Genomic DNA, 12,998 nt, shown 5'->3' on the forward strand with positions numbered 1-12,998 from the left:
GTAGTCTCAGCATAACACACATATAGATTGTTCATCTTTTTAGCAGTAAAGATAACAAGAGACTCACGTAAAAAATTTATAACACATTTCCCCCACTTTCCCTCCAAACCATCATTCTTAAGAGATGCACAAGACAACAAATTATAACGCAAATTAGGAACATGTCTCACATTCTTCAAAGTAAACACAGAACCACAAGAGAACCTTAGGCATACATCACCTATTCCTAATACAATGCAATTTTTCTAATTTGTCATAGACACAAAACCATGTTAAATCTCTTTATAGTTCGAAAACAAATCTCTAAATGGAGTCACATGGAAAGTACAACTAGAGTCAACTAGCCAATCAGATTTGCACAAAGAATCATAAAACACAGAGTTCAAGCTAGCATAATCACATAGATTATTAATCATAAAAATATCACACATATTGCTCTTACAAACAGCTACGTTAGCATTTTCAACAGGTTGATTTCTCTTAGGCTTAGAACAATCCTTGATAAAATGACCATACTCATGACAATTATAACATTTTCTAGCACTAGACCTAGACTTAGATCTGCTTTTACTAATAGGATGAGATTTCTTACCAGAACTCTCATTACTGACATTCTTTTGGGCACTCAACCTACCCTGAGATTTACCCCTCACATGCATGACTTCCCCACCAGACTGTTTACCCCTCTTAGAGTGTCTCAAATCTAACTCCTTACTCTTAAGACCATTAACAACAATATCAAGAGTGACATTGTCTCTACCATTCTTAATGGCAGACTTCACATCATTAAAAAAATCAGAAATAACATTCAACAAGTCAATGTGGGCATACTCATCAGTGTTATTATCACCACACAACTTAATATCAGAAATAAGTTTAGTGAAAACATCCAGATTATCTTCAATGTCTTTGGACATATCCAATCTAAATTTGAAAAACTTTTTAAGTAAGAACATTTTATTAGGCAGAGAAGTTTCAATATAAAGTTTAGACAATTTATTCCACAAAGTTTTTGCACACTCTAAATTACCAATTTTTCTCATCACAGAATCAGATAAATTCAAGTATATAGAGGCACAAGCATTTTCATTCATTTCAATATTTTTCTCAACGGTATCAGCAATAGCATAAACCTGACTAACAGCTTTAAAATATTTTTTCTGAATCAAAATACATTTCATTTTTTGTTTCCAAATGCTAAATTAGTTTTTTCGTCAAAAGGAATCATACCATATTGATTAACACCAGACATGCTATCAAACAAATTTAAAAAAAAATCAACAATCAATTGCAGAAATTAATAGGAGGGTTCAAGTTATGATACCTTGCGAAACTCAAATAAAGTTTCGACTTACCCACCCTGCTCGGGGATTTGTTACTTCGTCTTCTCAGCAGCGGCACGACGGTGGCTTTGATTCTCAGTGGTCGCGACAAACGTGACACCGACAATAGTTGAACAAGACAACAATGGCATCTTCTCTAGAGGCGGCGGAGGCTTTTTCTTCCTCCAGTAGCAGTAGAAGCAGAGAATAAAATAAGATGATTAAAGAAAAACAGAAGACAGATCTATGCTTATTGGTGAAGATAACTTATATCCTCCAACCCAATCTCAAACTTTAATTACAAACCTTATTTACTTTTCAGGTAGAGTTTCTCTTGATAGTTTATGTTTTCAATTTAGGGCCTTCATCAGCTCCCTCATTATAGCCACTAACCAGTTTACTATCTTCATATTCTTCCTTTTTCAGTAAATTACAGTCTTGAAGATAATGAATATTGAGTTGAATTATTATATGCTGGACTTTCTCCTTATTAATAACAATCTTTCCTTTTTTTAGAATACATTAGAAGCTTGGTGATTTGATTTTTGAGGCCAAACAGATTGAATCTTTCATTGTAACCAACCTTCTAGACTCCTTCCTTATTTCCTTGCTTTCCTGTATTATTTTCTTCAAAAACCTTATTCCATTGCTTTCGTGTATTATTTTTTTTCAGAATTTTCCACAATATTTGATTTCTTTTATTTTTGTCCTGTTTTTCTTGAATGACTTTTTCAACAATCTCCTTTAGACCTTCTATAACAAACTGTTTGACTTCTTTGACTTCATTACTTTTATCTTTTCTCATTGTTGAATAGTAGAACACAATAACAAAGCAGAGTAAATGCAGAAATAGGACAATTCAGAAACCCTGAAGATTTAGTGACAAAATCGCTTCGAGAGACAACCTTTCGAGAACACCAAAGATTAGAGAACACATTAACGCTCGCAATCAGAAAATAAGCATCCAGAAAAGCTATCAACAAAATTATGAGAGATTTAGAGTTAGTGACACTTAATTCGCGAATCGTGTCGTTCGTGTCGATCATATATTTCGTGTCGATCGTATCGTTCATGCTGATTGTTTCGTCGATTGTGTTATGCCAACCGTTTCGATCGTGTCGTCAATTGTGTTGTGTCAACCGTGTCCATCGTGTTTCAATCGATGAACGACGTTTCTTACTTTTCCGGTGATGCGATTGGGTTTCTAATTTGTTATTATTGCTGAGTAGAATGATGTGCACCTTCTTGGAGAAGAATTTCAAGAATTCATTGTCGGAAATTTTGGCCAAAAAATCACTGAAATCTCCAGAGCCAAACCGATTCAATTATATATATATATATATAATTTACTTCTCCTGTTCACATTAAGAAGTCTCTAAATTGAAACAAAAAATAATAAAATAATTAAAATTATGATAAAATTGATTTGATTTTAAAATAATAATATAAATTAAAAAAAAGGTAAGTGTTTATATTATTATTTTAAAATCAAATCAATCTTATCATAATTTTACAATACAATAGAATCTTAAGTCAAATATACAAAAATAAAGTATTCCCAAACACAAAACTTCTATAATTTAAAACTGAATATAATTTTACGTCTTAAATCACAATTCACCCAAATCAAAATCACTATAAATTCGCATTAGTAAGTGATATTGTTCTAATTTTTTTTTATAAATTTTGTATTTCTATCAATTCGGGCAACAATATAGTCTTATAGTCTTATAATATTTTTTATTAAGACTAAATTAACTAAGTATATAAATTTGCAAACATTAAGTATTCTAAAACACATAATTTTTGTAATTTCAAACTTAATATAATTTTACATCCCAAATCATCACTATAAAACCAACATTAATGAGTGATAATGTTTCCATATTTTGAACTTTTGTGTTTTTATCATGTAGGCAACAATATAGTTTTTATCATATATTAATTTTAAGACTAAATCAACTAAGTAAAATAATATGCAAACATTAAGTATTCTCAAACACAGAGCTTCTATAATCAAAATCAAATATAATTATGCGTCCCAAATCACAAACCACCCAAAATGACAATCACTATAAACCCACCATTAGTAAGTGATCTCGTTCTCATATTTTTGAACTTTTATGTTTCTATTGACGCGGACAAGTCATATATTATTTTTAAGAATAAATCAATTAAGTAATATAATATGTAGAAATAAATTATTCTCAACTACCAAACATTTATAATTTCAATCCGAATATAATTATATGTCACATATAACCATCCATCCAGATCTAAAGCCACCAAACTAACAATCCATCCAAATCACAATCCACCAAAATCAAAATCACTATAAAACCAACATAAGTAAGTGATCGCTCTCAATCATTTTGAATTTTTGTGTTTCTATCCACGCGGAAAACAATATAGTCTTATCATATTATTTGTAAGACTAATCAAGAATATGCAGAAATGAAATATTCTCATACACGGAGTTTTTATCATCCAAACAGAATAGAATTTTACGTCACAAATAACAAGTCATTCAAATAACAATCACTTTAAAACCAACATTAGTAAATGATGTTGTTCCCATTTTTTAAACTTTTGTGTTTTATTCACACATACAACAATATAGTTTTATCGTATATTATTTTTAAGATTAAATCAACTAAGTTATAGAATATGCATAAATGAAGTATTATCAAACACAAAGCTTCTATAATTTCAAAACGAATATAATTTTATGTCACATATAACAATTCATCCAAATCACAATCCACCAAAATCAAAATCATTATAAAAAAACATTAGTAAATGATCGTTCTCAATATTTTTGAATTTTTGTGTTATTATCTACGCGGGAAACAATATAGTCTTATTATATTATTTGGAGGATTAAATTAACTGAGTAGAAGAATATTCTTAAATTAAGTATTCTCGTACATAGAGTTTTTATAATTTAAACAAAATATAATTATATGTTTCAAATTACAAGTCACCTAATCACAATCACTATAAAACCAACATTGGTAAATGATCGTTCTTAATCTTTTAGAATTTTTGTATTTCTATAGACGCTGCAACAGTATAGTATAATCATATTATTATAAAACTAAACCAACTAAGTAGGAGAATATATAGAAAAAAAAGTCATACACAAAATTTTTATAATTTCAAATCAAATATAATTATACGTCCCAAATCACAAGTCACCAAATCACAATCACTATAAAATCAACATTTGTAAATGATCGTTCTCAATCTTTTAGAATTTTTGTGATTCTATCCACGCGTCAACAATATAGTCTTATCAAATTATATGTAAAATTAAATCAACTAAGTAGGAGAATATGCAGAAATGAAGTATTCTTAAACACCGATTTTTTATAATTACAAACAAAATATAATTTTACGCCATAAATCACAAGTCACTAAATCACAATCACTATAAACTAACATTTGTAAATGTTCTTTGTCAATCTTTTAGAATTTTTGAGTTTCTATACACGCCACAATAATATAGTTTTATCATATTACTTGTAAGATTAAACCAACTAAGTAGGAGAATATGCAGAAATGAGCTTTCTCATACATAGTTTTATAATGTCAAACTAAATATAATTATACGTCCCAAATCACAAGTAATTCAAATCTAAATCCACCAAATCACAATCACTATAAAAGAACATTAGTAAGTGATTGTTCTGAATCTTCTAGAAATTTTATGTTTTATCCACACTGTAACAATATAGTTTTATCATATTATTTTTAATACTAAACTAACTAAGTATAAGAATATGCAGAAATGAAGTATTCTCATACACCGAGTTTTTTATAATTTCAAAACGAATATAATTATATATTCTAATTCAAATCACAAGTCACCAAATCACAATCACTATAAAACCAACATTTATAAATGATCGTTCTCAATCATTTAGAATTTTTGTATTTTTATCCACGCGACAACAATATAGTCTTATCATATTATTTGTAAAACTAAATCAACTAAGTAGGAGAATATGCATAAATTAAGTATTCTTATCCACAGAGTTTTTATAATCTAAACCGAATATAATTTAACGCCACAAATCACAAGTCACCAAATCACAATCAACATAAACTAACATTAATAAGTGATCCTTCTCAATCTTTTATAATTTTTGTGTTTCTATCTACGTGGAAACAACATAGTTTTATCATATTATTTGTAAGCTTAAACCAACTAAATAGGAGAATATGCAGAAATGAAGTATTCTTGTTGGGTGTGAATGCGATTGAAGCTTGGCTCAATTTCTCTTGTTTATCAATTTCGTTACACCACTACCTCACCAAAGGCGGTAACCCTTTCTCTAGTCTCCAAACACCATAAAGGAGTTTGACCTCTTCCTCCCACCAAGAGAGTAGTATCTATATATATTATTAGGTCAAGTCTAATAAGTGAGTTACTAGAGATTGTGCCGCAATGTTGGGCCAACCAATACCCAACAATCTCCACCTTTGGCCCAAAATAGTGCAAAGCAAAATCACGGAATCATAAGACACATCATCGCCAATTTATTACCACAGAGGCATCAAAGTAAATATCTAAGGTAAACTCGTGTCACAAAGACCATGGACAAGATCACAAAACATACGAAATTCACAAAGATCAAACGCAAAAGAAAAAAACATGCGAAAATCACAAAGATCAAACGCAAGAGCACAATGCAAAAACCACAAAGATCAAACATAAGAGCACAAAGCATGGGAAAATCACAAAAATCTAACGCAAAAGCACAAAGCATGCGAAAATCACAAAGATCAAATACAAGAGCACAAAGCATGCGAAAATCACAAAGATCAAATGCAAGAGCACAAAGCATGGGAAAATCACAAAGATTGAAGGTAAAATCACAAAGCATGCCATGTCTACAAATGACGAACCTCAAAGAGTTTTCCCTAAGTCAAAGTTTAAAATTCGTTGACATGAAATAAATTTTTCAGCAGGTAAACACTTAGTACCCATAGCAGTAGGATTAAATTCTGAAGGAATTTTCTCTAACTTAACAATGCTTTTTTCAACAATATCCCGAATGTAACATCAATGTGTTTAGTTCTATCATGAAAAACAGGATTTTTACACAGTTGAATAGCATATTGACTATCATAAAACACAACCACATTTTTTTCAAGAAAACCAATTTCAGACAAAACAACCCTAAGTCAAATTGCTTCCTTAAAAGCTTCAGTGATAGCTACATACTTAGATTCTGTAGTAGATAAAGCAACAATGGGCTGAAGTTGATACTTCCTACTTATGCAAGAGCCACACAAAGTAAACACATAGGAAATCGTAGACTTTCTATTATCCCTATCATTAGCATAATTGAAATCTACATAACCAACCAACTTAGTACCTACAGAACACTTAGAAAAAGTCAAGCCAACATCAATAGTGGTTTTTAGATATCTCAAAAGCCATTTCAAAGCATTCCAATGAGGCATACCAGGGTTAGACATAAATCTACTCAAACAACGATCTGTATATGCAATATCAGACCTAGTACTAATCATGAGATACATAACAGATCCTATAGCATTGGAATAAGACACATTCTTCATTTCAGTTATTTCAGTTTTAGTCTTTGGAGACTGATCCTTACTTAACACAAAGTGGGAAGCAAGAGGCACATTCACAGATTTAGCATCAGACATAGAAAATTTACTCAAAATTTTAGCAACATGTGCACTTTGATTCAACACAAAAGAAAATTTTGTTTTATCTCTAATTATATTAATGCCCAAAATCTTCTTAGCATCACTTAAATTTTTCATGTCAAAATTTTTACAAAGCGATTTTTGCACATGCATAATAGACTTCAGACATTGACTAACAATCAACATGTCATCCACATGTTGTTTAGCAGGTTGATCAAAAACTATAAACACATGCTCCACCTTATTAGGAGCATCATTAATAGGAGTGGGGGACATAGGCAAGCAAGAAAAATCATTCTCATTAAAAACAACATCTCTAATTATCACAATCTTAAGCCCATGTTCACTCTTATTCCAAAGCCTATAACATTTTACCCCATCAGAGTAGCTTAAGAACACATATTTCTTGGACCTATGCTCCAACTTGTCAACCTTCTAATGCACATAACCAACACATCCAAAAACTTTCAAGTTGCTCAAATCAAGAGGTTTACCTGAGAACACAAATTCGGGACATTTCTCTCCTAAGGGAACACTAGGGGACCTGTTTATTAAATAAACAACAGTATGTAAATCATCCCCCAAAAACTTCTTAGACAACTCAGATGACGCTAACATAGCTCTCACCCTCTCTAGAAGTGTCATATTCATCCTCTCAGCAACATCATTCTACTGTGGTGTGTACGGCACAGACCTATGTCTTTTAATACCCCATGTAACACATAAATCATTAATCTGTTTATTACACAATTCAAGACCATTATCTGTTCTAAGAGTTTTGATTCTCTTACTTGTTTGATTCTCAATCAAAATCTTCCACTCCTTAAACTTTTAAAAATATCAGACTTATGGTTCAAAAATAACACTCAAACTTTCCTAGAATAATCATCAATGATGGACATAAAATATTAGTTCCCCCCATGTGTAGCAACACTAGAGGGACCTCACACATTAGCATGCGAATATTCAAGGATATCAGTACACTTAGACACGTTTGGGTATGAGGTGATGGGAAAACTCACATTATGTTGTTTTCCTATCACACATGATTCACAGAAGAGGATGGGGGACAATTTATCACTACCAAAGTGACCATCTTTATGCAAAATTTCTAGACCTTTGTTACTAATGTGACTTAATCTATTATGCCAAAGAACAGATTTATCACCAATCATAGAGTTTACAGAGTCACAAGTAGTCTCAGCATAACACACATATAGATTGTTCATCTTTTTAGCAGTAAAGATAACAAGAGACTCACGTAAAAAATTTATAACACATTTCCCCCACTTTCCCTCCAAACCATCATTCTTAAGAGATGCACAAGACAACAAATTATAACGCAAATTAGGAACATGTCTCACATTCTTCAAAGTAAACACAGAACCACAAGAGAACCTTAGGCATACATCACCTATTCCTAATACAATGCAATTTTTCTAATTTGTCATAGACACAAAACCATGTTAAATCTCTTTATAGTTCGAAAACAAATCTCTAAATGGAGTCACATGGAAAGTACAACTAGAGTCAACTAGCCAATCAGATTTGCACAAAGAATCATAAAACACAGAGTTCAAGCTAGCATAATCACATAGATTATTAATCATAAAAATATCACACATATTGCTCTTACAAACAGCCACGTTAGCATTTTCAACAGGTTGATTTCTCTTAGGCTTAGAACAATCCTTGATAAAATGACCATACTCATGACAATTATAACATTTTCTAGCACTAGACCTAGACTTAGATCTGCTTTTACTAATAGGATGAGATTTCTTACCAGAACTCTCATTACTGACATTCTTTTGGGCACTCAACCTACCCTGAGATTTACCCCTCACATGCATGACTTCCCCACCAGACTGTTTACCCCTCTTAGAGTGTCTCAAATCTAACTCCTTACTCTTAAGACCATTAACAACAATATCAAGAGTGACATTGTCTCTACCATTCTTAATGGCAGACTTCACATCATTAAAAAAATCAGAAATAACATTCAACAAGTCAATGTGGGCATACTCATCAGTGTTATTATCACCACACAACTTAATATCAGAAATAAGTTTAGTGAAAACATCCAGATTATCTTCAATGTCTTTGGACATATCCAATCTAAATTTGAAAAACTTTTTAAGTAAGAACATTTTATTAGGCAGAGAAGTTTCAATATAAAGTTTAGACAATTTATTCCACAAAGTTTTTGCACACTCTAAATTACCAATTTTTCTCATCACAGAATCAGATAAATTCAAGTATATAGAGGCACAAGCATTTTCATTCATTTCAATATTTTTCTCAACGGTATCAGCAATAGCATAAACCTGACTAACAGCTTTAAAATATTTTTTCTGAATCAAAATACATTTCATTTTTTGTTTCCAAATGCTAAATTAGTTTTTTCGTCAAAAGGAATCATACCATATTGATTAACACCAGACATGCTATCAAACAAATTTAAAAAAAAATCAACAATCAATTGCAGAAATTAATAGGAGGGTTCAAGTTATGATACCTTGCGAAACTCAAATAAAGTTTCGACTTACCCACCCTGCTCGGGGATTTGTTACTTCGTCTTCTCAGCAGCGGCACGACGGTGGCTTTGATTCTCAGTGGTCGCGACAAACGTGACACCGACAATAGTTGAACAAGACAACAATGGCTTCTTCTCTAGAGGCGGCGGAGGCTTTTTCTTCCTCCAGTAGCAGTAGAAGCAGAGAATAAAATAAGATGATTAAAGAAAAACATAAGACAGATCTATGCTTATTGGTGAAGATAACTTATATCCTCCAACCCAATCTCAAACTTTAATTACAAACCCTAAACCCTAGCTCTAATACTACTGTTGGGTGTGAATGCGATTAAAGTTTGGCTCAGTTCCTCTTATTTATCGATTTCGTTGCACCACTACCTCACTAAAAGCGGCAACCCTTTCTCTAGTCTCCAAACACCACAAAGGAGCTTGACATCTTTCTCCCACCAAGAGAGTAATATCTATTTATATTATTAGGTCAAGTCCAATAAGTGGGTTACTAGAGATTGGGCCAACAAATACCTAACAATTCTTATACACAAAATTTTTATAATCCAAACAAAACATAATTATACCTCCCAAATTACAAGTTATTAAATCACAATTACTATAAAACCAACATTAGTAAGTGATTGTTCTCAATCTTTTAAATTTTTGTGTTTCTATCCATGCGGTAACAATATAGTCTTATTATAATATTTGTAATACTAAACCAACTAAGTAGGAGAATACGTAGAAATGTAGTATTATCATACACAAAATTTTTATAATTTCAAACCGAATATAATTTACGTCACAAAACACAAGTCATTGATAATCACAAGTCACCAAATCACAATCACAATAAAACCAACATTAGTAAATGATCGTTATCAATCTTTTAGAAACTTTGTGTTTATTTCCACGCAACAATAATATATTCATATCATATTATTTGTAAGACTAAATCAACTAAGTAGTAAAATATACAAAAATGAATGCACATAATTTTTATAATCCAAACCGAATATAATTATATGTCCAAAATATAAAGTCATTCAAATCTAAATTCACCAAATCACAATCACTATAAAACCAACTTTAGAAAGTAATAGTTATACATCTTTTAGAATTTTTGTGCTTCTATCCACACGATAACAATATAGTCTTATTATATTATTTGTAAGACTAAACCAACTAAGCAGGAGAATATTCAAAAAAAAAATATTCTCATATACATTATTTTTATAATTTCAAAACGAATATAATTATACGTCTCAAATCACAAGTCATTCAAATCATAAGTCAACATTAGTAAATGATTGTGTGCTTATTATATTATTTGTAATATTAAATCAATTAAGTAAGAGAATATGCAGAAATGAAGTATTCTCATACATAGTTTATTTATAATCCAAAACAAATATAATTTTAAGCTACAAATCACACATAAACCAACATTAATATGTGATCATTCTCAAACTTTTAGAATTTTTTTTTGTTTCTATCTACGTGGCAACAACATAGACTTTTATCTTATTTGTAAGACTAAATAAGAGAATATACAGAAATGGTGTATTCTCGTATATAGAAGTTTTATAATCCAAACGAAATATAATTATACCACTGAAATCACAAGTCATCCAAATTTAATGTCACTAAATTATAATTACTATAAAATCAATATTAGTAAGTTATTGTTCTCAATATTTTAGAATTTATGTGTTTCTATCAACGCGGTAACAATATAATCATATATATTATTTGTAAGACTAAACTAAGTAGGAGGATATACAAATATGAAGTATTCGAATACACATAATTTTTATATTTTCAAACGGAATATAATTAGACGTCCCAAACCACAAGTCATTCATATCTACCGTCACTAAATCAAAATCATTATAAAACCAAAATGGTCGTTCTCAATCTTTTAAAAAAATTGTGATTCTGTCCACGCGGAAACAATATAGTCTTATTATATTATTTGTAAGATTAAACCAACTGAGTATGAGAATATGCAGAAATAAAGTATTCACATACACATAATATTTATATATATTCTAACCGAATATACTTAGATGTCTCAAATCACAAGTCATTCAAATCTAAATTCACCAAATCACAATCATTATAAAACCAAAATTTATAAATGATCGTTATGAATCTTTTAGAATTTTTATGATTCAATCCATGCGGCAACAATATAGTCTTATTATATTATTAGTAAGATTAAATCAACTAAGTAAGAGAACATGCAGAAATGAAGTATTCTCATACAAAAATTATTTATAATCTAAACCGGATATAATTTTATGCCACAAATCACAAGTCACCAAATCACAATCAACATAAACAAACATTAATAAGTGATCGTTCTCAATCTATTATAATTTTTGTGTTTCTATCTACGTGACAACAACATAATTTTTTATCTTATTTGTAAGACTGAACCAACTAAATAGGAGAATATGCAAAAATGAAGTATTCTCGTATACATAATTTTTATAATCCAAACAAAATATAATTATACCACCGAAATCACAAGTCATTCAAATTTAATGTCACTAAATTATAATTACTATAAAATCAACATTAATAAGTGATTGTTCTCAATCATTTAAAAATTTTGTGTTTCTAACAACGCGGTAACAATATAGTCATATATATTATTTGTAAGACTAAATTAATTAAGTATAAGAATATGCAGAAATTAAGTATTCGCATACACAGAATATTTATAGGAGAATATAATTAGATGTACCAAATCACAAGTCATTCAAATCTAAAGTCACCAAATCACAATCATTATAAAACCAAAATTTGTAAAAAATCGTTCTCAATCTTTTAGAATTTTTATAATTCTATCCACGCGGCAACAACAATATAGTCTTACTATATTATTTGTAAGATTAAATTAACTAAGTAGGAGAATATGCAGAAATTAAGTATTTTCATACATAGAGTTTTATAATACAAACCGAATATATTTTACACCACAAATCACAATCAACATAAACAAACATTAATAAGTGATCGTTCTCAATCTTTTAGTATATGTAAAACTAAACCAACTAAATAGGAGAATATGCATAAATAAATTATTTTTATAAGAATTTTTATAATCCAAACCGAATATAATTATACGTCTTAAATCAAAAGTCACCAAATCTCACTCACAATAAAACCAACATTAGTAAGTGATCGTTTTCAATCTTTTAAAATTTTTTTGTTTATTTCCACGCAACAACAATATAGTCTTATCATAAATAGGAGAGTATGCAGAAATAAAGTATTCTCATACATGGAGTATTTATAATTTCAAAACAAATATAATTATACATCCCAAATCACAAGTCATTCAAATCTAAATCCACCAAATCACAATTATTATAAAACCAAGATTTGTAATTGATCGTTCTTAATATTTTAAATTTTTGTGATTCTATCCACACGACAACAATATAGTCTTATTT

The 12,998-nt window shown here is 30.0% G+C and overlaps 1 protein-coding gene across 1 annotated transcript; it reads right to left on the reverse strand.

The window, feature by feature from the left end:
• Nucleotides 1-6,512: 6,512 nt before the first annotated feature.
• Nucleotides 6,513-7,004, reverse strand: LOC124919783 (secreted RxLR effector protein 161-like). Its single transcript, XM_047460120.1, has 2 exons — nt 6,797-7,004; nt 6,513-6,706 (listed from the first exon to the last, which is right to left on the reverse strand). The coding sequence occupies exons 1-2, from the start codon at nt 7,002-7,004 to the stop codon at nt 6,513-6,515; spliced, it is 402 nt and encodes a 133-aa protein (XP_047316076.1).
• Between the last annotated feature and the right edge of the window lie 5,994 nt (nt 7,005-12,998).

The sequence above is a fragment of the Impatiens glandulifera genome, chromosome 1 (genome assembly GCF_907164915.1).
Source record: "Impatiens glandulifera chromosome 1, dImpGla2.1, whole genome shotgun sequence".
Classification (NCBI taxonomy): domain Eukaryota; kingdom Viridiplantae; phylum Streptophyta; class Magnoliopsida; order Ericales; family Balsaminaceae; genus Impatiens; species Impatiens glandulifera.